General features: G+C 42.8%; 1 protein-coding gene across 1 annotated transcript; it reads left to right on the forward strand.

The window, feature by feature from the left end:
* On the forward strand, positions 1–27,760 carry STC2 (stanniocalcin 2). Its single transcript, XM_053303945.1, has 4 exons — positions 1–437; positions 2,688–2,830; positions 8,425–8,636; positions 24,221–27,760. Exons 1-4 carry the CDS (start codon positions 287–289, stop codon positions 24,612–24,614), a joined length of 900 nt encoding a protein of 299 aa, XP_053159920.1. The 5' UTR covers positions 1–286; the 3' UTR covers positions 24,615–27,760.
* Positions 27,761–27,814: the final 54 nt, after the last annotated feature.

Raw genomic sequence — 27,814 nt, forward strand, 5'->3', positions numbered from 1 at the left:
TGTAGTAGTTTAGAGCAGGCCACGCCCCCTGAGCGTGGTGTCAGAGTGAAACAGAGGCTCGGGTTGGCGGACATTTGCTCGAGGGATATTTGAGGCACCATCCTTTCCCTTTCCTGGCCACTTACTTCTTGCCCTGGTACTAGGACTGGTCGCACACCCCGAGTGCTGGCAGAAAGCATTGCTCGCTCACTCGCTCGCGTGCGTCTGATCACTCCCTTTTGCACAACAGCAAGGAGTGAGGGGACGAGGCCTCTCCTGCAGTCAGTGTTGGCTGGAAACCAGGACCATGTGTGCAGAGTGGTTAGGGAAGTTAGTTACCCTGGCGTTGGTCTTCGCGAGCTTTGATCCAGTTGTGGGCACAGAAGCCACCCATCCTCCGGAAGGTGCTCAAGACAGAGCTCCTCAGCAAAAAGGGCGACTGTCTTTGCAAAACACAGGTATGTAATTATCTGAACGCGCAAAAGCATCGGTAGGTAATTCTGGAGTCCAAGGCAGGCAAGGAAACCTCATTTCAGTTCCCAACTAGCCGCATTGTGATCTTTATTGTGTGTTCTGCTTCTCTGCAGCATCGGTTATGAGGTGCGTAGAACAGTGATAAACCTTGTCTTATAAGGAAAGGGGGACAAGAAGTAGCAATCGTATAAGGAAACAGATATGTTTCCTGTTGCTTTGGAAGCACCAGCTAGCCAGCCAGCCAAGCACGTGTTCCCGCGTTTGAACTACAGAGGAAGACTTAACTGCATTTCCATCTAAGTAGTCAAAAGACACTAGTCGTTAGTGGAAGTGTAGCGCTGGTATGAAAGTTAGACCTGGTGATAACTGTAATCTGAGGAGAACGCATCTCCCCCCGCCCGCCCCCGCCATGGCTCCCTTTCCCCGGTTTTCTGTCAGCATAATATCTAGGGGCGCTGAAGTGCCGCGCGCTGTTCTTACACGTTGCTGGTCAGCTGCAGTCCTTCAACCTTTAAACAAGATTCTGGAGGTAAAAATACTGAAAGGGGGGAAAGACAAAGAAGCACTGCTAGTTCAAAGGATGCTACCTAAGCAGAGGTTTAGCATTCAGTTGGCGCCTGAAAAAAAGGAGCGCTTTAAACGTGCGAAGGTAAGTAGATCCGAGTGGAACTGCTGAGCAGCCTCTCTTTCTGCCTGGAGAAGCTTGCAGTGATGCAACTGACCACGGGGATTTCTCTTCTTTCTAGTCTCCCCTTTCTTGTGATTTTTTTTTTTTTTTTTTATGTTCCCTGTATGGATGAGACAATGCAGTGATCCTCTCATGGAGCAAAGGGCATCGGTCAATGAAAAGGAACCCGAGCCTGCTCTCCGGTGGATCTCTTGTGTTCAAGACGTGCATGGAAAGAAGCAGGGAGGCAGTTCTCCCCCTTTCCCCGCCGACCCCGCTTTTTAACTGTATCGGCGCTGGCTGCTGCAAGCCTTCGATTAAATGCACGAGCAGGAATGCACGAATGCCCATTAAAGAGCTGCCACATGTGAAACACAGGCAGCTCTGTGCAATTCTCAGCAGGCTGGGGAGAGGACATGTGATTGCATCCCACCCAACGCCAACACAAGCACTACTGCCGGCATCCTGGAACATCCTCTTCCACCCCCCCCCCCGCGCTCACAAATCCGAGCTGTACACTTATACAACGCCCGACAAAGACTCCTTTTTCCATTTTCTGTGTGTCGCTTCCCCTGTATGTGTAAAACAATGAAATGAGCCTTCTTCCCTTGAAGGATGGCTGCGGAACCCAAACCTTTGTCCAATCACAGCTTGTTTTTTGTTTGGTAAAATCCTGTCTTCGTATTTTACATAATGTGCTCTCTCTTTACATGATGTTGAAGCCAAGCCTGGCTTGTACACAGCCTTGTGAAACTTCCAATTGCACTTTTTTGTTGCATTAATAACAATAAAGTCAAAAGAGTTTCAGGCAACAGGTGAGAGGATTAAAGCTGGAAATACCTTGGAGTGGGCATCTGCCCCTTTGCTTCCAAAGCTGCAGTGCTTTTGAACTTTGAGCCAGGAAATGATTTATTTGGTATATATGTTGATGTTAACACAGCCATCTCATATCTGCAATAAAACAGCAATCTTTGAAATATTGGACAAACCCTGAAAGAAAAACCTGAAAGTTTAAGTATCATATGCACTTACTGTCTGTTCTGTTGCAGCTAATTGGGATTTCAGTTCTACGCATGGTAGTAAAATCTGTTGAATACAATGGTATTTACTTCCAAGTAAACATGCAAGCAGGTTGCAAAAGTGCAGTTAATGTTGATGAGTAGTAAACAATGCAGCAGAAGAATGTTGCATCCTCCATTAGTTTTAAAGAGTTCTGTAACAGATTTCAGTTCTTGAGATATGTGCTTATGTAGGCCTATAATCGGACATCTTCATATTGGAAGGTCCATATTACTGCCTCAAGTGCAATTTTCTTTGAACCTTGTAATGAGTTTTGCTTTAAGAAAGATCAGACTTACTATATCACATTTCTTGAGTGAAAATGGCTTTGATATGAATTCAGTATTGACTTATTGGGTCTTGTTTCTATAACGATGCTTGTGTTTGTGTTCTGCACAAATGAAAGACAGTAACTCTTGTCTTGTGCCTTTCCTCTCCTTCCCCCATCCTTTAAATTATTATGTTAGCGGCACAATGGGAATTTACTGTGATGACTGTTCATTTTCAGCTGAAATCCAGCACTGTTTGGTCAATGCTGGCGATGTGGGGTGCAGTGTGTTTGAGTGCTTTGAAAATAACTCTTGTGAGATCCGAGGTTTACATGAGATCTGCATGACGTTCCTCCACAACGCTGGAAAATTTGATGCCCAGGTAAATATAATCAAACCCAAATCTGCAATAAGGAAATGTGCAGACAGGTAGGCCTGCATGCTGCAGAATTAAACTGGGGTCTTATAGGGGATTGTTGCTTGCTTGTCTTAATCTAAATTCCTGTTTTCAGTACAGGTGAACGCATTCTGCACACCTTGGGAATGGAGGATGCTCATAACATAAAATGTTAATAATATACATTCTCTTGTTAACCTTATATTTCACCTTGAGTGCCCCAACATACTGTATGCACCACAGATTCCGTCTTGAGTCCCATCAGCTGAAAAAAGTACCATACTGATTCTGCAACTCCCTTAGTGAGGCAATATGGGGGACAATTTATCACTGAGGTTCTAACATCATCCATCAAATACCAATTGCTTGTAACAATTGCATGTTGAATGCATGGAGGGGAAGACCAAGTTGATCAATGTTTTGGGAATAATTTTCATTTTCCACCTATAAATATGTTTTTCCTAATACCTAAGCAATAAGAGCACATGGGGCAGATCCCATCACTCAGAACCCCAGTTCTTATTTCTGAAGAGAAAAGTCACTGTTGAGTTTTAAAAGTAGCTTCTCTTTTCAGAAGTGAGAACTTCTATGGTGTTCACATTAAAACACAGCTCGGGCTTCATATGTGGTTCAATTTGCAACCCTTTAGTCTTAACTCCAAATCTGGTTCAGACAGATACCTTATGCTGCTTCATCAAAGTGCTGTTTATGCCAAATAATCTTAAGTCTGAGTCCTGCACCCAGAGCTTCAGTTGACATTATTAAGAACTACTGCGCCCTATCACTGTTACTGACATAGGTTCTGATAGAGTGGGATGGAATATTTTTTGTGAATGCCTCAATCTAGGCATGCCTCTTTAGGAATATTTTTCTTAAATGGTTTTCTCAAAACTAATATCTGGCACACTTTGTGGAATCAATCTAACTAATTTCTGGAGGTGAATATTGGTCTGCAAAGTTATCGGACATAGCCATCTCTGCTGCTGCTTTATTTAAATGATCCCTTGGCATCCCACCAATGTTAAAGTACATTCCTTATCCAGTGTGTGGTATTAAGTTTGCCTCCTTCATTTTCTCTCCAAACATTTGTACATCATTGAAACATCCTGTTATTATGTCTTATACTCTTACTCTGCCATTTCAGCGAAGAGGGAAAGAGAACATTACGGTAGACAAATGGTATTTGGCTTAACTAGGTCATTTACTGTATATATTAGTCAAGGTAGTGTCTGTATACTTATGGTGAGATGTAAAAACTGCATTCTACCATTATAAGCCCTGAATATTCCAATGGTCAAAATATCCAAATCATCAGTCCAATCTGTCTAAAATGTGGTACAGAGCAGCTAGGTAACAAGCACAAAAAGAATGTAAGTTTACCAATAAGAAATTGTGTTTTCACATGTATGCAATTTATATTCTACCTCTTCTTTCCTTGGCCTCTTAAATGTATTCCCAAAAGGCCCACAGAGCAGCATGTGCTTCTTTGTGCTGAAAAAGTCAATTCATTATTTCTTATACTGAAGAAGTAGCTGCTGTTGTTAGTCTTTTAAGTCCCCCTTATAACATAGTTATCAACTGAAGGTCTACATCACAACACATGTCAAATGGCTTGATTGAATCTCCTGAGCAGCAATCTTTTCCCCTCAGTAAATATAGCTGGCACCTGTACCTATGTGGCTCTGTGGATACTGAGCCACCAAAGCAAGCTGAGTTGTGTCTTAATTTGACACACCCTTGCTGTGCTTCCTTTGTGTTTGTAGCAGCTGCCTAACAGTACAGTCCTTTGCATATTTATTCCTGCATAAATCCTATTATTGAGGGAGAGGAAGTAATGGAAAGATCCTTGTGAAAACGGGGGTGGGGGGAATAATGAAAAACCCTTTTTAAAATGTGTGTGGAGGGGTGGAACAATCCCTCTAAAATGGTGCAGAGAATAATGGAAATATCCTCTTTAAAATGTGTGGGTAGGTGACAAATAATGAAAATATCCTTTTAAAAGAACATAGGCTGTGGGATAATGGAAAAATCCTTGTTCAAAATGTGGGGAGGAGAAGGATCATTTTTAAAAAATGGGAGGGGGGAATAAGTGTGTGTGTGTGTGTGTGTGTGTGTGTGTTGAAGACCCATCTTTCCCCTTCAGCCCACACACTAAGCTCATATAACTTTGACATTATCTACAGCATCCCATTGGGGGGGGGTGGGCTCTGTTAGCATATTTAAGAAAAAAATAATGCCAAGAATTCACTCACCCCTACTTCAGAGGTAGTAACTATTAACTGCCCTGAGCTATTCTGTAAGGGCGGTCTAGAAATCAAATCAAATCAATCAATAAATAAGAGCCTGTAATGTAAAAGAGAAAAATGTACTCTGTATATGTTCATAGGGTGTGTCCTCTCAACTGTTTACAATGTAGTACAGTACTGTGTCTGACTCTTTCTGTGTTGTCTACAGACACTAGTAAAGGGCAGCCAATAAAGGGTACCTTGTCCCCCATAGAGTCTAATGTCTATGCGCAAAAGCTGAGCCTTCTCAAGATGCTCTGTGGACAGCACAGGAAGAGACAGGCACCAATACATGTGGTTAAAATGCCACAACTTTACTAAAAGAACATAAACTTAGCAACCAAAGACCAGGGTGAAGGAGGTAATTATATTTACTTCTTAAAAGTTGTTAAAATTTGTCGCCTTTATAGCTGTTTGCAACACACCTGGCAATAGTCCTCTAGCTGAATCCGATTTATCTCTTGAATTGTTTATCTATTTCCTTTAGGGAAGAGGAGTGTATGAAGTAAGTGTTCAGCATGAATGAAGTAGCCATGGCTTTTGATCCTTTAGTTAGCAGCATCGCTACAAGGTTGCAGGCAGGAGTTTCTCCCAGCCCTATCTGCAGATGCCAGGGAGGAAACTAGGAACCTTCTGTATGCAAGCATGCAGATGCTCTTTCCAGAGCAGTCCCTTCTCCTGAGGGGAATACCTTATAGTGCTCACACATGTCTCCCATTCAAATTCAAACCAGGGTAGACCCTGCTTAGCAGTGGGACAATTCATGCTTGCTACTACAAAACCAGCTCTCCTCCCTACATGGTGCAGAAGTTAAGGTGACCACCTTAACTTGCCATTTATTTATTTATTTTAAGCATAAGTGGCGGTGGGGGGGACTCATCCTAAACTGAACATTTAAAGTGGTGGGGGCAATGGGAGAGACTTTAGGCCATTTTGTTCAGATATATAAGGATGTCTGCTTTCTGTCAAACTGATGGGAATTAGAGATCTGTCTCTGCTTTGGTTTTCTGTTTTTAAGAGAATGGGAAATGTCCATTTTAGATGATACACAACACATTTTGTAGAACAGAATTTTCATTCAGACCTGTACAGTTTCTCATTTAGACTCTTGTCAATGCAAAACTAAGTACCAGCAATTCTGTACATTCAAATGTCATCTAAATATTTTTGATATCCCCCAAGGCTTTTTCCATGAATAAGATAGTATTGTGTTACTCCTACTACTGGCTTTTTCTGTATGTAATGTTTGCAATTATAAAGAAAGATAAGCATTTGGAGTACTTGTGCACTAGTAAGAAAAAAGCAGTACCCAGATCTATTTTAGCAGTCACTGTGGTCTTGGTGAAAACTCACCCCATTTAGATCTGTTGCAAAGAAAAAACCAAGCAAAAGTAGTCTAAATTCTCACATCCATTGCAGTGCCACTTTAATTATGCAGCAGTGGAACTTTAGTAGAAATTAAAAGGGCTGTTTGCCCCAACTGGTGCACTGGTCTTTGAATCCTCATCCGCTAGGATGACCTGAAGCCTTAAGGAATGGGAGGAATGCAGGAGCATTGCCAGCTGCCTGTCATTCAGCAAGAAGAAGAAAAGCTGACCAATTGTAATTGTAGCACATCATTGAAGCATGACTGGATTTCAAACCTAATGGCAGGAAGGAGGTGGGATAGGGATAAGGGGTCACTTAGTCCTTCTTGCACATGTGATGTGCAGACACAGCTGAAGGCATATCATTCTAGCATTTTGTGATTTCTGTTAAAATCTCATCTCCCTTCCTAGTCCTTCTTGGAAACTTTAAAAAAACTGATACATGTTCCTCCAAGATGTGATTGGGGAATTGTGTTGGATTTTGGGGATCAAGAAGAGGAGGAGAGAGAAATAAAAGGGTTTTAAGTATATAATTCATAAAGGCAGGTTAAGTTTTTAGGAAGCGGGTAGAGAAACCATGCCTCTTTCACTTCTGACATCTGAAGTCTTAGCCACCCAGAGACGTAAGTTTGGGCGGGGTATAAATTTAATAAATAAATAAAATAAACAAACCACACGCTTCTATGTTCAGTGGGGCAAAGAGTTCTCTAGGGTGTTGAAGTCTCACCCCCTGACAACTACAAAACCATTTAGTCCACTGTAGCCTCTGAAGACTGTTCCATACATGCAATGGAAAGAGGTGGTAGAATGCTGAGGTGGCAAAATCGACTGAACCATGTAAAATTTCAGGTAATGGATCACACTTATGTCCGTAAACAACTGCCTGCCAATATAAAATGATATCACCACAGGCTGGGCTAAAACCTTTCTCTCTGGTATAGAATCTTTTACTTGAAGGGAGGCTATGTGGGGGTAATTTTTAAAAATGTATATTATGTGCAATGGGGGGAGGGGAGCCTTGAACAAAAAGTGGAAAATTTCTCAACTTGAAGAATACTCACTCAAGATGGTCACAACCCCTTCTGCTTTTGATGGGGAAAGGTGTTTAAAACTCTTGTTTTCTCACCAGCCATTTCACAGCTTTGTGTTTGAGGGAGAATTAACACACTTAAGCTCTTGGTGTGGGTGTGGTGGTGGGTGGTTTAAACCTCACCACCTCAAAAAAAAAATAACACAGACAGCTACAGTATATGTATGTGAACTCGCTTGAGGAACAGAGAAGGAAGCTGCATACTGAATCTGTTAATCTGCTGATGATTGTGCATGCATGTACACCCACACAATAAAATAACATTCACATATTTTTTCTTTTGGCTAACTGGCTTTTTCACCATGCTCATCCACAGGCTCAAGTAGCACATGCATACACTAAGGATATACTACAGCATCTGCAGTATACTTGTGTTACCCATTTCCTATGAAATGGAACTTAACTAATAACTATGAAAGACACCTGCCAATAGCACAATGAGCAAGTGAGCCCTTAGAAGCTGTGTCTCCAATGGACAGATGGGGCCCATTATAAATACTTCTTAAAACATGTCCATGTGACATTGGAGTGCCCCATGCAGGAAAATGCTCACACAATCTCACGGATAGTCTCTACAGCATCATCCTGTGTGTTCCATGGCTGCCGGCATTGGCTCTGTAAGGCCATGTCCATATGAGTGGCTTTGAAACGTTACTGAGCCCAGCCACTATCCCATGATGTTGCTATTTTGTGCTGCTGGAAATGCTTGCATGTATGCAATTATCCAAGTTTTTCCTTGAAGAGATGGCAACTCAGCAAGTCCTCTTTTATCCTTAATGGAGATGAATACAGGTGTGCTTTTTCTCCCCCCCCCCCCGCCCCCTTGTCTGTCTTCAGGGGAAATCTTTCATTAAAGATGCTTTGAGGTGCAAGGCTCATGCCTTAAGGCACAAATTCAGCTGCATCAGTCGCAAGTGTCCTGCCATCAAGGAGATGGTGTTCCAGCTGCAGCGAGAATGCTACCAGAAGCATGACCTCTGCTCTGCAGCCAAGGAGAATGTCCGGGTCATTGTGGAGATGATTCACTTCAAGGACCTGCTGCAGCATGAGTAAGTCAGCACCCCACTTATCTGGGGACCGCAGAGGGATGCAGGAGGGAATTTCACATTGGGAGCCATATACCGTATTTTATGGACTATAAGACTCACTTTTTTCCTCGAAAAATATCTGCCAAAATTCAGGTGCGTCTTATATGTTTTAAGTTTAATATGTTAAAACTCTGAAAAACTGGATTAAAATTAAGGTGCGTCTTATAGTCCGTAGCGTCTTATAGTCCGTAAAATACGGGTAACACTAGTAGCCCCCTTATGGTGGTGGTCCTGCTAATGTGAGTCTGGGTGGAATTTCGTGCCTCCTCACTGTAATGTATGCAATCCATGCATAATACTTAGTAATGCAAACAACAGGCCATCCCGGCCATCCTAGTTGTATCATTGATGGAGCCAAGAGTTGTCATTCACAACTGTTAAGAATATCTGTGTAAAAATGGAAATAGCATTGCAAGAAGGTGGCTAGCTCCTCCTGTTTTGAGAGCCTTTCTGGGCTGCTGTTTCCAGATCTACCCCTTGGATCGAGCACTACTTCACACACGACACTAGACATAGACACAAAACCTGAGATTAAGGTTTACCCACTTCTACCCCATATATGCAATGGCTACACATCTGTATTCTCACTGTGTCTATATACCACCAAAATACATTGTGGGGAGCTTACCTAATTCCCAGTACTTGCTTCCATGGCATACTCACCATGTGGGGGAAAGGATGTGTGGTTAGCTCGCATGTTGTAGGGTAGATATGGATACTCTGTGTACCAACTTCTACTGTAATGTGCAATATGACCCTGAGCCCAGTTTTCTAAACTGCTATAAATTTCCTCTGATTTGGATAAGGTTATCTAGCTCTCTTCTATACTGAAAGATACCCTTGGATAAGTACCAGATGACTTGGGGAAATATATTGTGCCCAGAATCTCAAGCAGCATACGTGTGGCATACTCCGTAGTAATTCTCCCAAAGGAGACTGTATGAATGCTTCTAATTTTATACTGGAGTGTAGTGTCTGTGAGTAAATGCATTTTTTGTGAAAATGGCTTGTTAATCTGAATCACTTTATCACATTTCTGAACAATATTTCTTTCACTGAGGTGAAGGTACACATGTGACGAAGGTGGCAAATGGTCTGGTAATCATTGGACCATTTGCTTCTATTCTGTTGCAAGAATGGTTTGACAGTGGAACATGGGTGAGCTAACCTTCACTCAAGCTCTTTAAAAAGGACTAGCTGGCCATCTTGCAGGGAGGCTGTTGTAGATTCCTACAGTGAACAGGGTTGGACTAGAATAACTCCTTCAAAATTTTAATGTTCTATGATCTATGAAAACTAGTTAGGAGCTGGGGAGGAATGTATGGAAGGTGGATATAATTAATGGCATTTTTGATATTTCAAATAGAAATCAAGACACAGCTCCCACATACGTGGTGTGTTCAAACATTCTGAATCATGAAGTAGGCAGCTGAAAGGAAGAATGGTGCTGGCCTGTGAAATGAATCCTAAAATATACATATTCTTTTGTGGGGTGCATCACTTCCTCATACACAAGCCAGTTACAATGCGAGGAGCCAATTCTCAGACACACGAATCGATAATACTTGCTCAAACTACAACATACCATATCGTAGTGAGAGGCCAACTTTTTCTGAATGGTTGGCATAGATGTGACTGTTAATCACTAACCTGCCAAAACATAGGTACAAACACTCCAGTTACTTCTCCGATCTCTCTTTAAAGCGTCTTTTCTCCACTCCAGCTCCACAGATGACAAATTGATTCTTAAAACCTCTCCTTGCTGTTCTTTAACTTTGAATATGTCCATGAATTCCAAGTTGGTTCAAATACTTTATTTTGTTAGGACCCCAGGTACTCTTCAAGGAATGCAGTTTTGACAGCTGTTTGACCTTCAGATGTGGGTGCATCTATTATCGTTTAGCAAAATGTTCTGTGAAGGCACAGCTATCACCACATAATCCTTATTTTAATCTAGTAGCATGCTCTAGAACTCATAGAGAAACGCACTACACTAAGTAGCAACTAGGCACAAGTGACTGAATCAACATAGGGAAGGACTTTTGTCTCCAAATAGTAGTTGGTACTTGCAGTTCATGGGCCTCAGTTCAAATCTCCTTGAAGCTTTGCAGCACTCACAGTTCTGTAGAAGTAGTAGAGTCCCCTTCAGATGTGCAAACTAAATTATGATGCTGACAAAAATAAGGTCGCCCCCATTTATAAGAAACTCCTACTTGTTCCCTGGATCAGGGCATTTACTGGTGAAGTTCCTCCTTATCGAAAGGTGGTACAGGCCAGAACTCTGATGTATGGCTACTCGGCTTACCTCTTTAGATTCTGGCAGTTCAGGTGAGCTGCAGATATTTAGCATCTGCCCTGTCTAGAACATTTGCATTACTTTCTCACTGTTGCTCCTCACAATATGTTGTTGCTACAGTTCAAAAAATCATTCATTGATTTTTAATGTAACTCCTCTAGAGGAAATTGATTGTGCTTTGCATGCTTATCTCTATACTAGCCTCTAAACTAGAAAAGTAGCATTATCCCTGTTTTACAGAAATGGAATCAAGGCAGAGAGGGATATTACTGCCATAGCTGTATTTTAATTCTGTCATGGCTTGTAATATTGTGCCAAGATAGCGATTAGTACACTTGAGTCTAAATACTTTCTCAAAAGAGCCCCTACTACCCGCAGACAACAATGGGAGTAGGTTCAGGCCTGTAGCCAGCTGGTGCCGTGTGTACGTGCCACACCAAAAAATTATCTTTCCTCCCCAGCCTCACTGACTATGTTCACTGAACATTTTATAACCTGCCCCCGCCCCCTACTTATGCAATCCCTCCCCCAATAAATATATTTAGGCTGGTTCCAGGCCTGAGTGGTGCAGTGGGGAAATGCTTGACTAACAAGCAGAATGTTGCTGGTTCAAATCCCTTCTAGTACTGTATCGACAGCAGTGATATAGGAAGATGCTTAAAGGCATCATCTCATACTGTGCGGGAGGAGGCAATGGTAAGCCCCTCCTGTAATCTACCAAAAGGAAACCACAGGGCTCTGTGGGTGCCAGGAGTCGAAATCTACTCGACAGCACACTTTACCTTTACCTTACAGGCCTCAGTAGGTTCTCCAGGGAGGATTTGTGGGGCAGAGTTTCGGTTAAGCAAGGTGTCAAGCACACTACCTGTGGCTTGAAGTAGGCGAGTAACATCACCAGCACAATGCTGCTGGTGGGGACATTCAAAAAATCCTCATGAGACCTCCATTCTGATGGAAATGAGTTTCCTTGGGCAAGTGCATGAATGCCAGCAACTACTTAGAGAGGCAAGTCATGAGGCTGAGCAGGAAACCCACTGACAGCTACACTAGCTCTTTTGCTAGGACAAACTGGGTGAAGCCATCCAAGGGAGGGAAAGTGATTAGGGATGTGCACGAACCAAGGTTCACGCACAGGTTCAGACCCCAACCAGTGTTCTCTTTTTTTTTCATCTGTGTGCAGAATGAATTTTGTTCTGGGCAGCAGTATTAAGGCAGTGTGTGTGCATGTGCATTCAGAATAGGGCCTTCCTCATTCAACCTGAGCGGGATCGAAAATGAACTGAGCGGACATCAAAAAGCATGTGAGCATATGCACATGCCTTAGAGGGAACACTGAGCCCAACTGGTTTGGATGAGGTCTGAACTGGTTTGGCGCTGCCAGGTGGGGGGTAGTGGCAAGAGGGATCTTACCTGCTCGCCGCCACATGCAGCTTCCTGCTGCAACAGCACTCTTCTCAAGAACATTTGTGGGCGCCATTTGCATGATCAGCATATTGAAGCCTAAACTTAGAGCAATTAAGTGATGTAGAAGTTTAAAAAAAATTCTGCAGATCAGTAGGGGCCTGTTTTTCTAAGGTGGAGAGTTTCTCAGGAACCCAAGTACTAGAAACCAGGTTCCATGTAGAATTTTACCCATATTATTTATTACATTTCTATACCACCCTATCCATCCAAAGGCTCTGGGTGGTGTATAACACTATCAGAAAATGGTCTTGTTATCCGTAGTGATTGTATTGTATTTGTAATAGCAGTGCCAAAGGGATCCACTCTGACAATAATACTAATATAGCAGATACATCCTAAATGATTTGTGCATGAGTAAAATATAAGCCATTTGTGGGCCATGTTGCATCATCCATACAGAATAAGACTCAAATAATAGGACGACAGGCAGGGTGTCTGGTTTCTTTTCCTGGCAGATGGAACAGTGCCAGGTGTGCTAAAGGTTATGTCCCTCTGTCAGGCTAATACAAAATACTGACATGAGTCATTCTGCCTTGGAAGTGACAAGGCAAATGTCTGCTGCATGCTGGTTAATATGAGTAATATGTCTTTCAAAATTCTTGCAGGCCCTTTCAACATATTTCACAACCAAATAAAATGGTTGATAAGTGGCTAGTCATTAAATGTGATGCTGTAGATCAGTGGTTTTCAAAGTGTGCTCCAAAGAATTTTGGGGTAAACCCCTAAGATTATTAGGAGTTCCTCAACTGTGCAGTAAATAATGGCAGATGTGTTCCCTGGAAATTATAGTTTGCTTGCCATCCCTGCAATGAGCTGCTGCTGGCGAGTATTGGTTGTACTGTGGTTGTGCTCTACTCTGAAGTGGGTCACTTCAAGGGGCAGAGTCTGGGCCAGTTCTTAGGGGCAGCATGGCAGCCTATCTAGCGCCCCTGCTGGAGATGGCCTGCCTAGACAGGAAAGCACAGTGGGACCTTGTTGCCATTCCTCTTTGCTTCCTAATAGAAGAGGAAAGAAGGGAAAGAGACTTGAATGGAGGAAGGAAGTGAAGATGTAACTTTAATGAGAGAGAGAAAAGGGGAGTGTCATTTGGTGCCTTGCTTCAGGCAGCAGAATGTCATTGGCCTGCACTGGTCACGCTCTCAATTCATGCCGTGTGACAGTGAAATTCGGCCACTTCTCCACATAAACTAATATTTATTTATTTTTATTTGATTTATATACTGCTTTTCATTAAAATTGTCTCAAAGCAGTTTGCAATACTGTATAGTTAAAATACTCTTACTACTTGTATTTTAATTGTGCATTAATATAAATATAAAAACCTCTATTTAAAAATGTTAAAACCTCCTATAAAACAATCTCTCTATATATTTAGTTCTCTTAAATGTACCCGTTGCTAATCCCATGTGTGGCAGCTCTCGTGAGAGTTCGGAGAGCTGCCGGATAGGGACGGGTGTGGGGAAGAAAATGACAGCAGCTAGCCGGCAGGTCCAGGAGTTAACAGCGCTGGCCAGCCAGGAAAACAACTATGGCGCGGACGGGTGGGTGAAGGCAGGGGCGGGTGGCCAGATGCTCTGTGCCTGGCCCAGCTAGCAATACATAAAACACAGAGCAATAGCAGTAAAAAAAAAAAATTCGTAAAAAACTAATCTCGTTTAAAACCCTGTGTGAAGAGCCACATCTTTGCTTGTTTTCTAAAAACGGTGGTAGAAGCCGAGGAGCAGATTCCAGCCAGGAGAGCATTCCAGAGCCTGAGGGCAATGACTGAGAAGGCCCTGTCCCACATGCTCAACAGCCAAGCCTCTTTCATTGTCGGCATGCAGAGCAGAGCCCACTCCGTGGGAGCAGGTGGTCCTTCAGATATCAAGGGCCCAAACCATTTAGGGCTTTAAAGGTCAAAACCAGCGCCTTGAATTGGACCCAGAAACAAACTGGTACTTAGTGCAGCTCTTTCTCAATAGGAGTAATATTCTCCAAGCAAGCAGTTCCAGAGAGAACCCTGGCAGCTGCATTCTGCACCAACGGAAGTTTCTGAATATTCGTCAGGGGCAGCCCCATGTAGAGCACATTGCAGTAATCCAGCCATAATGTGACTAAGGCATAGGTAACCATGGCGATCTCTGCCTTCTCAATAAAGGGCCGCAGCTGGCGCACTATCTGAAGCGGTGCAAAAGCACCCGAGCATCCAAAAGCAGAGCCAGGTCCAGCAGTACTGCCATGCTGTTCACTTGCTCTTCATATACCCTAATATGCCCCAGAATTCTCAGCATTGTGCTGGGATGTTGTGGTGTCTGTGTGGGGGCTGCAACAAGTTGCTGTGGAAAGTGCTCCCTGCCCTAGAGCTTTCTATATTTTAAAACAATTGGGTCATTCAACCCGCACTTCATTTTTCAGCCGGGTGATATAGCTGGTATTGCAAGAAATGCTCTAAAAGAGATGATATACACTGCCCAAACATACTGCTTTCAGCAGACAACATAATGTGGTTAATCTTTTTCCTCCAATGATGAAGAGTGGACACTTCTTTTAAAAAAGCTAAAGCCAAGATTCTGTCCTGCTCCATGTGGGGTGTTGACCAAGCCAGCATTCTAACCAAGGCAGGGGTCTAAGCAAAATAAAAGTCCTCGCAGGAGATCTGGACCTCACACAACTCCAAGAGGAGGCAAGAGTAGATAGGAAATTGGAACCTCAAAGAGCTTTGAGGAGTCGCTGGTGAAATCTGGCTAGAGAATAGTACCCAAACAGGCTTATGTTGCTCCAGCAAAGGTCTGGATCTTGCTGAGGGTTGATATGGCTGCCAACTAGTTAGGATAGTTGACTCTGCCTTTTCCCCATGAAAATTCTCTGCGCCTCCACGGGCCCTTGCCTGATTTTGCAGGCAAGGCGGGGGCGGCTTTTTGTTCACTTGCAGAGTCCTCAAAGGAATCCTCTGAATCAGAAAGATCAGGAAAACATTCTCTTGCTAGGGAGGAGCATTGAATCTTGCTTCTGGGGTTCTCCAGAGAGGTTCAGGTGGAATGTGGGCATTGAGGGTCTGTGTCCTCATGAGTCTTCTGCCTTATCTCTAGATTGAGGGGAATTCTGATCTTTGGAGCCATGATAAATTCACATAATTCTTCCCAGAAAAAGCAGCCCTTTCCTCCTTTGTTTGGGCCCCTGGATAAAACCACAGCATATGCAGGAAATTGTGCAATGCCGTGCATTTGTGTGGAAGAAGGCTGGCCAAAGCCAAAGATGTGCTGGTAGCCTGAGGAGTGAGATCAAGCTGCTGCCAGAACATGAGTTAGTTATAAGCATATATTGCATGTTCACACAAGACTCCATAGGCAGTAATGCCCTCTGCTCCATAGGAAACTGTCACCTTGAACATGGGAAGAAAATTGCATAACATTTTGCTTCCCTTATCTACATGAATAAAGATGAAGATTTGGAGACTGACAGCATAAATAATTATTTGCCTTGAAGCATGATGCACAACAAATTATCTGTGGTAAATGAAACTATGCTGGTAGTGGTATTGTCAGTGCTGATGGCCAAATCTCCAACAACTATTTTTCTAAACCACAACTGCATATTGAAAATGGGCCCAGTGTAATAGAATTCTGCTCTTCCTATGTTACCTGTACTACCATGCAAAGTGTTTTGGACACCAAGCTGTAAAGCAGAAAGCGCACTGGCTACAGATTTGAAATGTGTTGCTTTCCATATGGTGACTAGCAAAAAATAAATAAAAAATGCTTGCCTGATAATTCTATCCACTTGCTCTTAATTTCTTGGATGACCAATAAATGCATTCTTACACTGAATACTCATGCAGTTGTCTAGTCACATGCTGCTCTGCTGTATCGTTGACTACTGTTCTGACCTTCAAAGCCTTGCGGGGCTTGGCGTCTGTCTACCTACAGACCTGCCTCTCCCACCCAGTTACATCCCGTCTGGTTAGATAATCTCAGATGGCCCTTTTGTCGGTCCCTGATTTCCTAGAAGTTCAGGGTTCTAGGACCCGCGAAAGGGCTTTTACGATTGCTTCTCCACTTCTTTGGAACTCTCTTCCCGTTCTGATTTGTTTAGCCCCTTCCTTACTGATCTTCAAATCTGTTGAAGACTTTTCTTTTTTGCCAGGCTTTTGCCCTGTAGTTTACTTTATTTGTTTTTTGTTAGTTACTTTAGTTTTTAATTTAGAATGTAATTTTTAATGTTGCCTTGTTTGCATGTTTTTGTACACCACCCGGAGTCTTCTGAGTGGGCAGTATATTAAATGTTTCAAATAAATAAATATTGGAGGCAGGTAAGGAATATATGTATATTGCTAGCAGACTGACTGTAGGAATTGGCCTAAAAGTCAGAAGGAATTTGCTTTCTGACAAACATTTCAAAGCTAGTCAGTTTACATTTTACCAGTGGAAGAGCCAAAGATTTGCGAACAAGATAGACTTAACCCTCTGTGCCAAAGTAGGGTTAAAATAAGCTCAGTGAGCAGAAGAGTAAACTCTTATGACCTTGAAGATAAGGCTTCCAAGACAAGGGAGTTATAAAGACAAGCAACCAAAGAAAACATCAGTTCCAAGCCCTTAGAAGCTGGGCAAAAGAAGATTTAGGACTCTCATAAAAGAATCAAATGTAAATGACTGCCTTCATATACAAGATCTGGAAAATTTACATGAAGTTATAGCAGCTTTCAAAGACATTAAAGATTCCTAGGTAATGGCTCAGGGTGCCACCAAGCCACTGACAGCCTATCTCCCAGAGCATGCTAATATTATAAATTATACCAAAATGGAAATATTGGAGACCAAGCAATGGGGGACACATCAAAATAAAACAGTACTACCCCCCACAAGATCCCTTGCCAGATTCAAGTCCTACTGCGCCATTGGAGCTAACTGGTTTAAATGACTATGTTCAGGATATGTCCTAGATGATAATGGAGATGGGAACCCTGTGATTGCTACTTGAACTCCCTCCATGTGGATTCTCATGTGGTATAGAGGAATATTAATTCTCGTTTGAATGAATCCACTTTCATAGAGGGCCCTGGCTACTGGCCCCAGGAAGGATATGTGACACTGACACAATTTGCCCAAGTAAACCTAGAAAATAGTATGTGGTTAGGATAATCAGAAGAGCTGTCAGTAGAGTTGCCAACAAAGGAAGTAGGGTCTCAGGATTGTTTTTTACCCCCAGTGACACAGCACTCCCCTAGCAACAAGTTGGAGCAAGGCCCCCCTGAAGCTGGAAACTACCCCCAAAAGCTATGGTTGGCATTATCCACTTGATAGCATTATAACCTCTGTCTCTTTGAATGTGGCTGGTTAGATGAATAAGATCAGGGATCACTCCTTTAGTTTTATTTCTGATATCATGTTTGTACAGGTGGTGTGGGCCACCCAAGCTCAATGGTTTTAGCCTGTTGTCTATAAGAGCGATACCAAGTACAAGGGTGGGGGGCAGACCCGGGGGGGGGGTTAGCGGTCTTTATTTCCACTTCTTTACAGACCATGATAATTAAGTTGCTATCTGGTGGCCAGCTGGTCTTGGCAGTAATTATTAAATTTAAACAACATGCTTTGTATTCGTTAGTATATATGTCCCTGCTCAGTGCACAAGTGCCTGCGTCACAGTGATATGGAAGGAACAGGAGGAATTTATAATTCAAATCACTGTATCCTGTCCTAAGGCCCACATAATTTTAGGAGGAGACTTTAATGCTAGATTAGGTGCTAATGATAGAGATCTCTATGGATGGTATCAGTACTATCCACTTGATAGGGCCAAGAATGTGTTTTCACTGCAGCGCTGTTTTAAAGATGGGATCTGTAATTTGTGGGGGGCTTTGTTTGATACAAATGATAAACTATTTAGATCTGAGCTTGTTAAATGGTGCGCTAGAAAGAGACCAGCTGGGGAGTAAACTTATTGGAGTTGCGGGGGTGGCGGGGGGAGATGAACACCATAGATTACAGAATAATCTCCTGGGACACTGCAAAATTTATTGACAAGGTGATCACTTCCCAAAGGTTGTGTCACTGAAATTGAGCCCAGCAGAAGGGCAGTTGTGTTCCAATATGTGTTTTTCCCCTCAACCAAACTTAGAACTGGGAAATAGACTGGGGCAGGTAAAGTGGTTTGAACAGATGAAAGAGGATATACAAGTAATGTTAGAAACTGAAAAGATCTGTAAAGTGAGTGAATTCATAATACAGGGAGGGGCTGGGAATTCCATTCTTGATCAGTTAATTTAGGAGTTATAGGGGAACTGGACACTTGCCCCATAATAGATCCAAAGTTTGGTTTGACAATGATTGAATTGAAACCAAGAAAGATCTTACTAATCATTATAAGCTGCATAAATTGGACCCCACCGTTGTCACTTTGAGTGACTTCGCAACGAAGAAAAAACTGATCATTTTTTTAATATAGTTTATGATATTAACTAGGCCATCTCCAACAATTTCCCTGCTGGATAGACGCAGCCAAGTCAGGCAAGGATTCAGAGAACAGATGGTAAGCCACACCACCCCAAGCAGCTTGTCCACATCCTCAGGAGTCACCGATTAAAACTGATCCAATCTAATACTGCAAGAGGGATCACTGGACGCTTCCTCCATAGACCTTGCAGAAATAGTGGAGTCCAAGTCGGCCCAAATACAGGAGATCTTGTTTGCAGAGAACCCATTAAAAGCATCACAGCAGAACAACCCCGGGGACTGATTCGAAGGAGCAGAAACTAAACTCCTCGCAACCCGCGATAGCTCTGCTGAGCATGAACCTGCAGCTGCAATGTGTGTAGACCAGAATCTCTTTTTTGCTGCACGCACTGCCACTGCATAAGTCTTCAAATGGGTCACATGCTGCATCCTGTGAGATTCGAACCGAGTTCTCCTCCACTTGCGCTTTAGTCACCTACCCAACCACTTCAGCCCCCGCAACTCCTCAGTATACCAAGGGGCCATTCTTGAAGCAGGTCAGAAGGGATGCATACTTAAAACAACATACTCTTGTTTTAAGTATGATATTCTGTATTCTGTATCAAGCTGATTGCTGACTGCAGTAAAGTGATTTTATGATTTTGAATTTGGACTCAAATATAGGGTGGATTTAGATGACTGAAGTTTTTTCCTATTGCTTTTTTGCAGACGCTAGATTAAAAATGGGTTTATAAAGAAGCCCAACAGATTATGGATCCCTTAATAACCACATTTTCAACAGACTGCAACAATCTCTGATGTTGATTATAGTACTCAAAAACAAGATTAGAGTCCATGCTAATACAAATGGGCACTCTGCTGCATTTAAGGCAGCTTTCCTCTGCAAACTGACTTAGGAGTGCAAATACAACAAATATTTATATAACGCTTTTTAGCAAAAGTTCCCAAAGCAGTTTACATAGAAATAAATAAATAACCCAAAAGGGCTCATAATCTAAAAAGAAACCTAAGATAACCACTGGAGGGATGCTATTTATTTATTTATTTATTATATTTCTATACCGCCAAAAACGCAAGTTCTCTGGGCGGTTTACAAAACAATAAAAACAGCTATGCTCAGAATGGATTGGGACAGTTGCTCTCCCCCTGCTCAAGAAAGTCAATCACCACTTTAAAAAGGTGCCTCTTTTACTCAGCAGGGGACTAGATTTAGATTTAGTAAGACCTACTGAACAAAATTGGATTTATTTTGTTCTGTAAACAAAACAAACTTGCATAGGATCATTGGCATAAATGAAACTGACCTGTATATGGGGTGAAATTTATATAGGTGTGCTCTTTGTTCATGATGAGGACTAGGAAGTTTAAAAAACAATACTTAGAATGTATTTCAGAAAAAGTTCAGAATCCATGTCTAAAGCAATTATCTAACTATATACATATAAACACACACACACACACACACACACACATATATATATATATATATATATATATATATATATATATATATATATATATTCTATAAGGTGTGCCCGTAGCTAATCCTGTCCATGGCAACTCTCGCGAGAGTTCATGAGCAGAAGCACCTGATTGGGCAGTGGGGAATTCCATATGCATATAGGGAGGAGCAGCCTGTGATGGTTAAGGTCAGTTGGAATGCAACTGTTACTGGTCGGAAGATGTTCTTGATTGTAGAGGAGACGAAGATAGATAGATAGATAGATAATGGGCAAGGGTCTGTGAAGAGGAGTCATGAGGGAGTAAAGAGCCCCTTTAGAAGAAGGAACCTGCCATTGTGTGAATTAGACAAAGAAACAAGAGGAACAAGATCTGTTAACTCCGGAAGGGGTGGGGAGACGGGGGGCAGAAAGACAAAGGAGAAGAGTGAGTGAAGGAGAGAGAAAGAGAGAAAAAGAAGGGAGGGGAAGAGAGAGAGAAGGGAGGGCGAGGGACGAGTCTGAGCCTGTCAGCGGTCTGAGGGGAACAAGCAGCCATGGAGGCAGCAAGGAAGGTCCCAGTCAACCACTGCTGCTGTCTGGGGCTACTGAGGCCATTAGCAGAGAGAGACAGGCAGGCAAGGGACAGACCCAGGCCTGTCAGTGGTCTGAGGGGAACGAGCGGCCGTGGCCATAGTGAGGAAGGGCCTGGTCAACTGCTGCTCCTGTGGGGAGGAGTGGGGCTTGGGTGAGGGTGGGGAGGTTTTTGGGGACAGGGGGCTGCAGCTTGACCAACAGGCGCCAGCAACTCTGCAGCTGCAACCAGGAGGGGGTGAGGAGAATGGAGTAAAGGGATGGAGGAGTGACCAAGAGGGGTGACGGGGATGGAAGCGACGGGATCGAGGAGGAGGATTGCAACTCAGGTGAGGATGGGGAGATCTCTGAGGTGAGGGGGGCTGTGCCAGGGGGTGAGAGGAGCAATCAAGGACTAGTGTGCAGATGCTCTGCGCAGGTTAATCTAGTTCTACATTAATTCAAGCAAGAAGAGGGATGGCTAACCAGTAAAGAATAAATCCCATTAACAATCCCCACAACTTAAAACACTTTCATGTTTTAAGTTGTGGGGATTGTTAATGGGATTTATTAGAAAATTAAAGAAAGAAAATTAAATTCCATGTGAACCTCAGTTGAATATACTAGCTTGTCTGTGTAACCGATGTCACCAGCAGCTCAGCTGTTTTGTTTCCAAGTGCTTCTGCTAAGGATGTATGGACATGATTACTTTCCTGACAGTAGTTCTAAAATTATTGGTAATTATTCCACAAGCCTCATTACGGATTCTCAGAAATGTCAGTCATGTTTACACAGTGAGGCTATTCATACAGGCAGCCAAGCCCAGGCTTGGGCAGCCCATGTGAAGCGCTGGGATTGAGCCCGATCCTGATGCTGACTCGGCCCCAAGCCAAGGGATTCACCCCAGGCTTTAACCAGGTTTAAGGGCGGGAGCGTGCCCGTAACCCCAGGTTCGGGGGGGTGTTTGTGCGGGGGGGGGTGCTGCAGGCAGCCCTTGCGCACATAGAGCCAGGTGGCCAGAGCACCCAGCTGAAGGAGGGACCCTCAGTGTACCTTGCTCCTGGCACCGTGCATTGAGGGATGTCAGAGGACTTCATCCTCCAGCTCCCTACTCTGCCACTGGCAGCAGTGTGGTTCATGTGCTACACAAGCAGCAGAGCCTTGTAGTTCACTTGGATCGTGTGTGGGGAGGCAGGTGAGAGCCTGCCTCCACGCCAGCCCTCCCTGCCTGGCAGCATATTTGGTCATGTGCACAACCCTACTGCGTGCTATGTCAGATTTTGGTGGTGGTGATAGTACTGTCAGAGACAGGAGAGAGGCTCCACAACTGAGGGCACATTCTCATCACACAGACTGTAAGGGAAAAGCACTAAGTTTTTGTCAACTAACAAGACTTCATACCAGCAGTCAGTATTGAAAATAACTGTGCTGTCACTGTGCGGGGGCGGCGGGGCGACCCTTCACCATCTATCGTCTATAAATCTGTGGTCAAAATTCTGCATTTGCCTCTCAGGTTTGTTCTGATTGTATCACTAGAAAACCCATTTTAATGGCCTCTAACAAATCAATGCATCAGTTAGCTGCAATTCTTAAACTGCTAAGTTCTGCGGTTTGAACTACACATCAAGTTCTTCTCCGTAATGTGTACTACAACTGATTCATTACACTGGGCATTTCTCGGCTTCTGCCAGTAATGGGCCAGTTCAGACAATGGCTAACATGAGGAAAAGTACTCAAAGTAGTCTCATTGAAATTAAAAGGGCAAGTTACTGTCCTCTTAATTTCAATGGGACTACTTTTGAGTTAGTTTCTTCATCATAATTCATCCAGTATGTCTGAGCTAGCCTCTCTCATATGCAGTTAGAGACATGAACAAGCACTTTCCCCACCCACCATGTCATTCTGGTTTTAATAACTGCATTAATGTATTCAGATAGCATGTGAGAGGATGGTTTGGATAAATTGGGCCCCTCCCCCCAATGAATATTAAATCCACAACAGCATACCAGGATGAGGGGGACTTGCTTGTTCTCATCCCTAATGATATTTGAGGTGACAATTTGGATTAATCAGGGGCCCTCTGCAATTATGAAAACCAGAATGACACATGGCCAGGTGGTGCTTGGTCAAGTCTGTAATCATCTGTGGGTGGGGTTGATGCTAACACATCTTCAAACCCACCCAGTGTGGGTGAGGAGACATAGCCCAATGACATCTGTGTAATGATATTGGGCAGGAGATATCATGAAACATTAGATCTGTTCTCACAAACAGCCTAAGGCTAGGGCAGCCCAGTCTGGGTTACACTACCCGTGTGCAGCGCCAGGATTCATGAAGATCATCTGGGTGTGCTGAATACTTAACAAAGGATCATCTGAGGGGAAGGTAGGTGAAACCCTACCTCCCCACCCTAGTGGGGTTTGTGTGAATAGCCTCATTGTCAGCCTTCTCACAGGTGTTTGAACCAGACTTCAACCATTTTGTAAAAAGAGATATTTCATGAAAAGACTTCCACCTTCACAGTGATAGAACAGCATTTAGCAGATGCCTCAACTATATCTAAGAACAATAAGATAATGGACAGGGTTCTCATAACACAGATGGCTCCAGTAACTGATGAAGAACAAGGTTCTCATCATAATTGTCAGAACTGGTTCCCATAACATATAAGTCAAACCTACCGAGCTTAAACAGACTATGAAACCTTTCTTTCAAATGTGATGGGTGAATTGTGGTAGCTGAGGAAGCAGAAATTGCCTCTCTTTTTTTGAATGAAAATATTAAATACAAGTGATAGCTAATATAATTTTGTATTCAATTTATGCTTTGAAGATTTGTATTCACTATTCACTCTTATGTATTTGCTGTTATTCCTGTATTCACTATTATGCTGTGAAGAGTTATGCTAAGGATCAAGAATACCGCCAGAGGGTCTCATGCCGTGAGGGAGATACCTGGAAGATTCACCAGCTGTAGTGCAATATAGTATAAATAATATACATTCATTAAACTCTTTATACTATAGATTTATACTATAAATAGTATACATTCATTATACTCTTTAACAATATGTAACAATGTGTGGTGGGTTTGCATGATATGTCTAAGTCCTGAATGTCAGCCCAAAGGGAGCTTGATGAGCCTCCTGTTTTTCTTTCCTGCCTGAAACTGCAAATAGATGAGGGTTATCAGGTGCCTGGCTGACCACAATGTGTGGCTTCTGGGCAGCATTCATCTTGTTGGGTCACTGCCTGTGCCTGAAGTAAAGTGGCTATCTACCTCTTGGTTAGTATATGTCTTTCCATCTTTCTATAACTTTCTTCTATTCTTTGATTTTAATCTTAGACCATATGTCGATCTAGTGAACACCCTGCTCACTTGTGGAGAGGAGGTCAGAGATGCCATCACACGGAGTGTCCAGACCCAGTGTGAACAGAACTGGGGAAGTCTTTGTTCCATCCTGAGCTTCTGCACCTCCGTACCACAGGAGGACTCCACCGTGGAACCTGAGAAGAAGCCAAATGAAGTCTCGAGGTCTTCTATTAACCAAGGGGACACTGTAGTCAGTGCTGAATCTGACCCAAGAGAGAGCTCCCGAAGCAGCAGAGGAGAAAGAGGTAGCAGGCTTCCTGTAAATGCCCATGCTCGCACTAAAGCTGGAGGCCATACTCCCAAAGCAGTCCATGGAGTTGCTGAACAGGCAGATGAACAGTCTGACTTCTCTGACATCCGAAGGTGAAAGGAGGATACAGCTCTTCCTTCCCCTCCACCAGAAACTTCCTCCATTGAGTCCATCTTCTTATCTAGGGGCATTCCATAATATTTACAATATAGAAGGGTGGTGTCAGGCACAGGGCATTGTGGGATATGTGGCAGAGATGGTAGCCCTATTCAGACATTTGTTAAAAACATGTGCTATAACTCTACAGTGGCGCAAATGGGTCAGAAGTCCCAGCCCTGACCTGTCACCCACCATTGTGCCCACTGCTCACACAGTGGCACTTGTGTGAAGTGGGAAGTGCTTTATCTGTGATGGTGGGCACTTCTCTGATTGTGAGGCCCATCAATTATGGTTACAACAGCACTTTTACCAAACATCTGAATAGGGCTGGTGTATGTATTATAAACAGATGAAAAGCAAAGGGTATTGGATATTGATTGTAGCTGGCAGAGATGGTAGCCCTATTCAGACATTTGTTAAAAACATGTGCTATAACTCTACAGTGGCGCAAATGGGTCAGAAGTCCCAGCCCTGACCTGTCACCCACCATTGTGCCCACTGCTCACACAGTGGCACTTGTGTGAAGTGGGAAGTGCTTTATCTGTGATGGTGGGCACTTCTCTGATTGTGAGGCCCATCAATTATGGTTACAACAGCACTTTTACCAAACATCTGAATAGGGCTGGTGTATGTATTATAAACAGATGAAAAGCAAAGGGTATTGGATATTGATTGTAGCTGGCAAATTCAATGTATACATGCAACAAAATGTCTCCATTTGTAGTTTCATGTGAATGCAGGTTTGCAGGGATGGGAATGTTAGGATGGACTTGTCCAAATTTTCTTTTGTCCACTAGTGGCACAACATCTAGACTATGTTCCGCATTTAGTCTTGAGGCAGAAAATAATCTCATCTCTATGCTCTGTCAGAATAAATATCCCCAAATGGGGGTGCTGAGATACTTGTAATCAAATTAACATACAGCATGTAAAATGTTGCATTTTTTTAACCAAGTAGTTTCTCTGAGCCATTGTTCCTTGTCTTGGTGACACCACCTGCCTTAAGTGTCCCTTCTGTTGGTTTATGTGGATCGCTGCTAGCCTTTTCTTCCTGTTCTAGTTTTTTTTTTTTTTTTCTTCAGGAAATCAGTTGATTACATAAACTGTTTCTGGGCAAGGTAACTGGATCTTTTCAACTGGCCCTGCATTATACCAATCTCATTTTTGAGCAGATCTTCAAAAATCTACTTGGCTTCTGATTAAAGTGGGTGTCCTAACTATGGATATCCCACCAAGACTTGTTTGAACATGAGATAAAATTTTGGCAGCTTGATGAAAAATCTCTTCCTCTTTTTTTCTCTGTCTGAAAACCAGAATCACAAGTTTGCAGGGTTGTAGAAACTTGGTGCTCTAAGGTTGTCTGTAAAGTGCCAAAGAAATCGTGATGATGGACACGGTATCCCAAGCACTGAGCAATGCTTTGATCTGGTTAATAATTTGAAATCAGCTTAGTCTTCCCAACACCTCAGTGCTAAACACATGGACCCACATACTCCACAGCACACCACTGATCTAGTAAGGAAGCATGACAGTGCACTGATTCCATGGCACTCTACAGCCCACCCACACTGCTTCCAAAGTTAGGGTTGTTCCATGCCTGCTACAGCGTGCATCATCACAGTTGTGGCACTATTCCCACTAGGAATGATGGGAATAGCATTGCATCTGTGATGATGCAAGCAGGTATGGAGCAGCCCTGGCTTTGGAAGCATCACAGGTGGGCTGCAGAGTGTCTCGAAAGCAGCACACACCTCTCTTCTGGATCAGTGGTGTGCTGTGTGGTATGTGGGCCATTTTCGTGGGGGGAGTGGAATCTCTAAATGTGCTTTGGATTGCAACTCTCATGGCCCACAATTACTATACTCTGCTCCATCTTTGCTTATAAATATACCTGTTTTATCATTAACTTAATTACTCAGGACTCTACACTTTGAGATATTAGCCACTTCACCTGAAGAGAGGGTCAGTGATAGTTCATAAGAAGCCATTATTGGACAGCAGAGATCAAAAGGCCTTTTCTGGAGACATTATCGAATCAATGACATTCGTTGCTTCAGAAGACTGACCATTCCCCCTTGATTGGAAGGCAGTTTCATGATAGTCTCTCGTGCAGGGGTTTCCCCAGTCAGTCTGATGTAAGGTCAGCTCTGTACATTCATCCCCATTGCAATGCAGAGCCAGCCCTGATATTGCTGACTGGAGGATGTATCCTCATTGAGAGGAAGAGCAACATACTACAAGTTCTTGAGAAAGACAATTAAAAGGTAGCCTTAAGAATAACAGAACTGTACAGGCGGCCAAGGAGATGTATACCAATTCTACGAAGGATAGCTTTTGGGTTGTGTTTAGTGGTGGATTCTAATCATAGTTTTGAGGCTCCCACTGAAGCAACAAGAAAAAGGAGGTAGGATCCCCTTACTGATATAAACTTTCCTTTTAAAATGATCTGATTGGAGGGACAGTCATGACCACTTCATAATTCCATCATCACACATAGGTAAAAACCTAGCTGCCAGGTCCATATTCTCACTCGACTCCAGTTAGATCTTCTATTAAAAATCTGATTTACCTATGGGAACCAAAACACATACATGCCATTGAATGTCTGTCAGCAGATCACTTAAATGTTTGTATAATTTATCTTCATTCATTCTAGGGAGGTAAAAATCTGTTCCCTTTTTAGTGTACACAAAGGAAAATGGGATATTGTGGGGGGAGTTGTATAAGACCTATTTTTCCTCTGTGTGTGAAAATTGGATGTACGTGTTCACCTACTGATTCCACATATTCTTTTATTGTAAATATTTAACATTCTATTTATTATAGTGTCTCCATTAAAAAAGAATTGAGCACTGCTGGCTAAGGTAATTTAAATATATGTCAGGACCTGTGTTGTATATATTCATGCCACTAGTACATTTTTGTTGTTTAAAACAAGGAAAATATAATTTTATACGTTCCATAATGTTATTGGCAGCATAAATCATTTATTTATTGTTAACTTTCATTTCTAATAGATAAGAGTTCATTTAAGCTGTTAGTTCTGTCAAGACATCTGTGTAGCCTTACTTCTTTGAAAATTCAAAATAAAAATATTAGCTGTCCACTTAAGGAGCTCAATATCTAACCAACATAACATTGCCCTTATTGATGACACA

This window comes from Hemicordylus capensis, chromosome 2, assembly GCF_027244095.1.
Source record: "Hemicordylus capensis ecotype Gifberg chromosome 2, rHemCap1.1.pri, whole genome shotgun sequence".
Lineage (NCBI taxonomy): Eukaryota > Metazoa > Chordata > Lepidosauria > Squamata > Cordylidae > Hemicordylus > Hemicordylus capensis.

What these genes read in the sequence shown, in the direction of transcription:
- STC2 (XM_053303945.1), top strand. Translation starts at nt 287, where the DNA reads ATGTGTGCAGAGTGGTTAGGGAAGTTAGTTACCCTGGCGTTGGTCTTC. An exon ending in ACTGTCTTTGCAAAACACAG is followed by an intron (nt 438 to 2,687) that starts GTATGTAATTAT and finishes GTTCATTTTCAG; the next exon opens with CTGAAATCCAGCACTGTTTG. An exon ending in AAGGACCTGCTGCAGCATGA is followed by an intron (nt 8,637 to 24,220) that starts GTAAGTCAGCAC and finishes TTTTAATCTTAG; the next exon opens with ACCATATGTCGATCTAGTGA.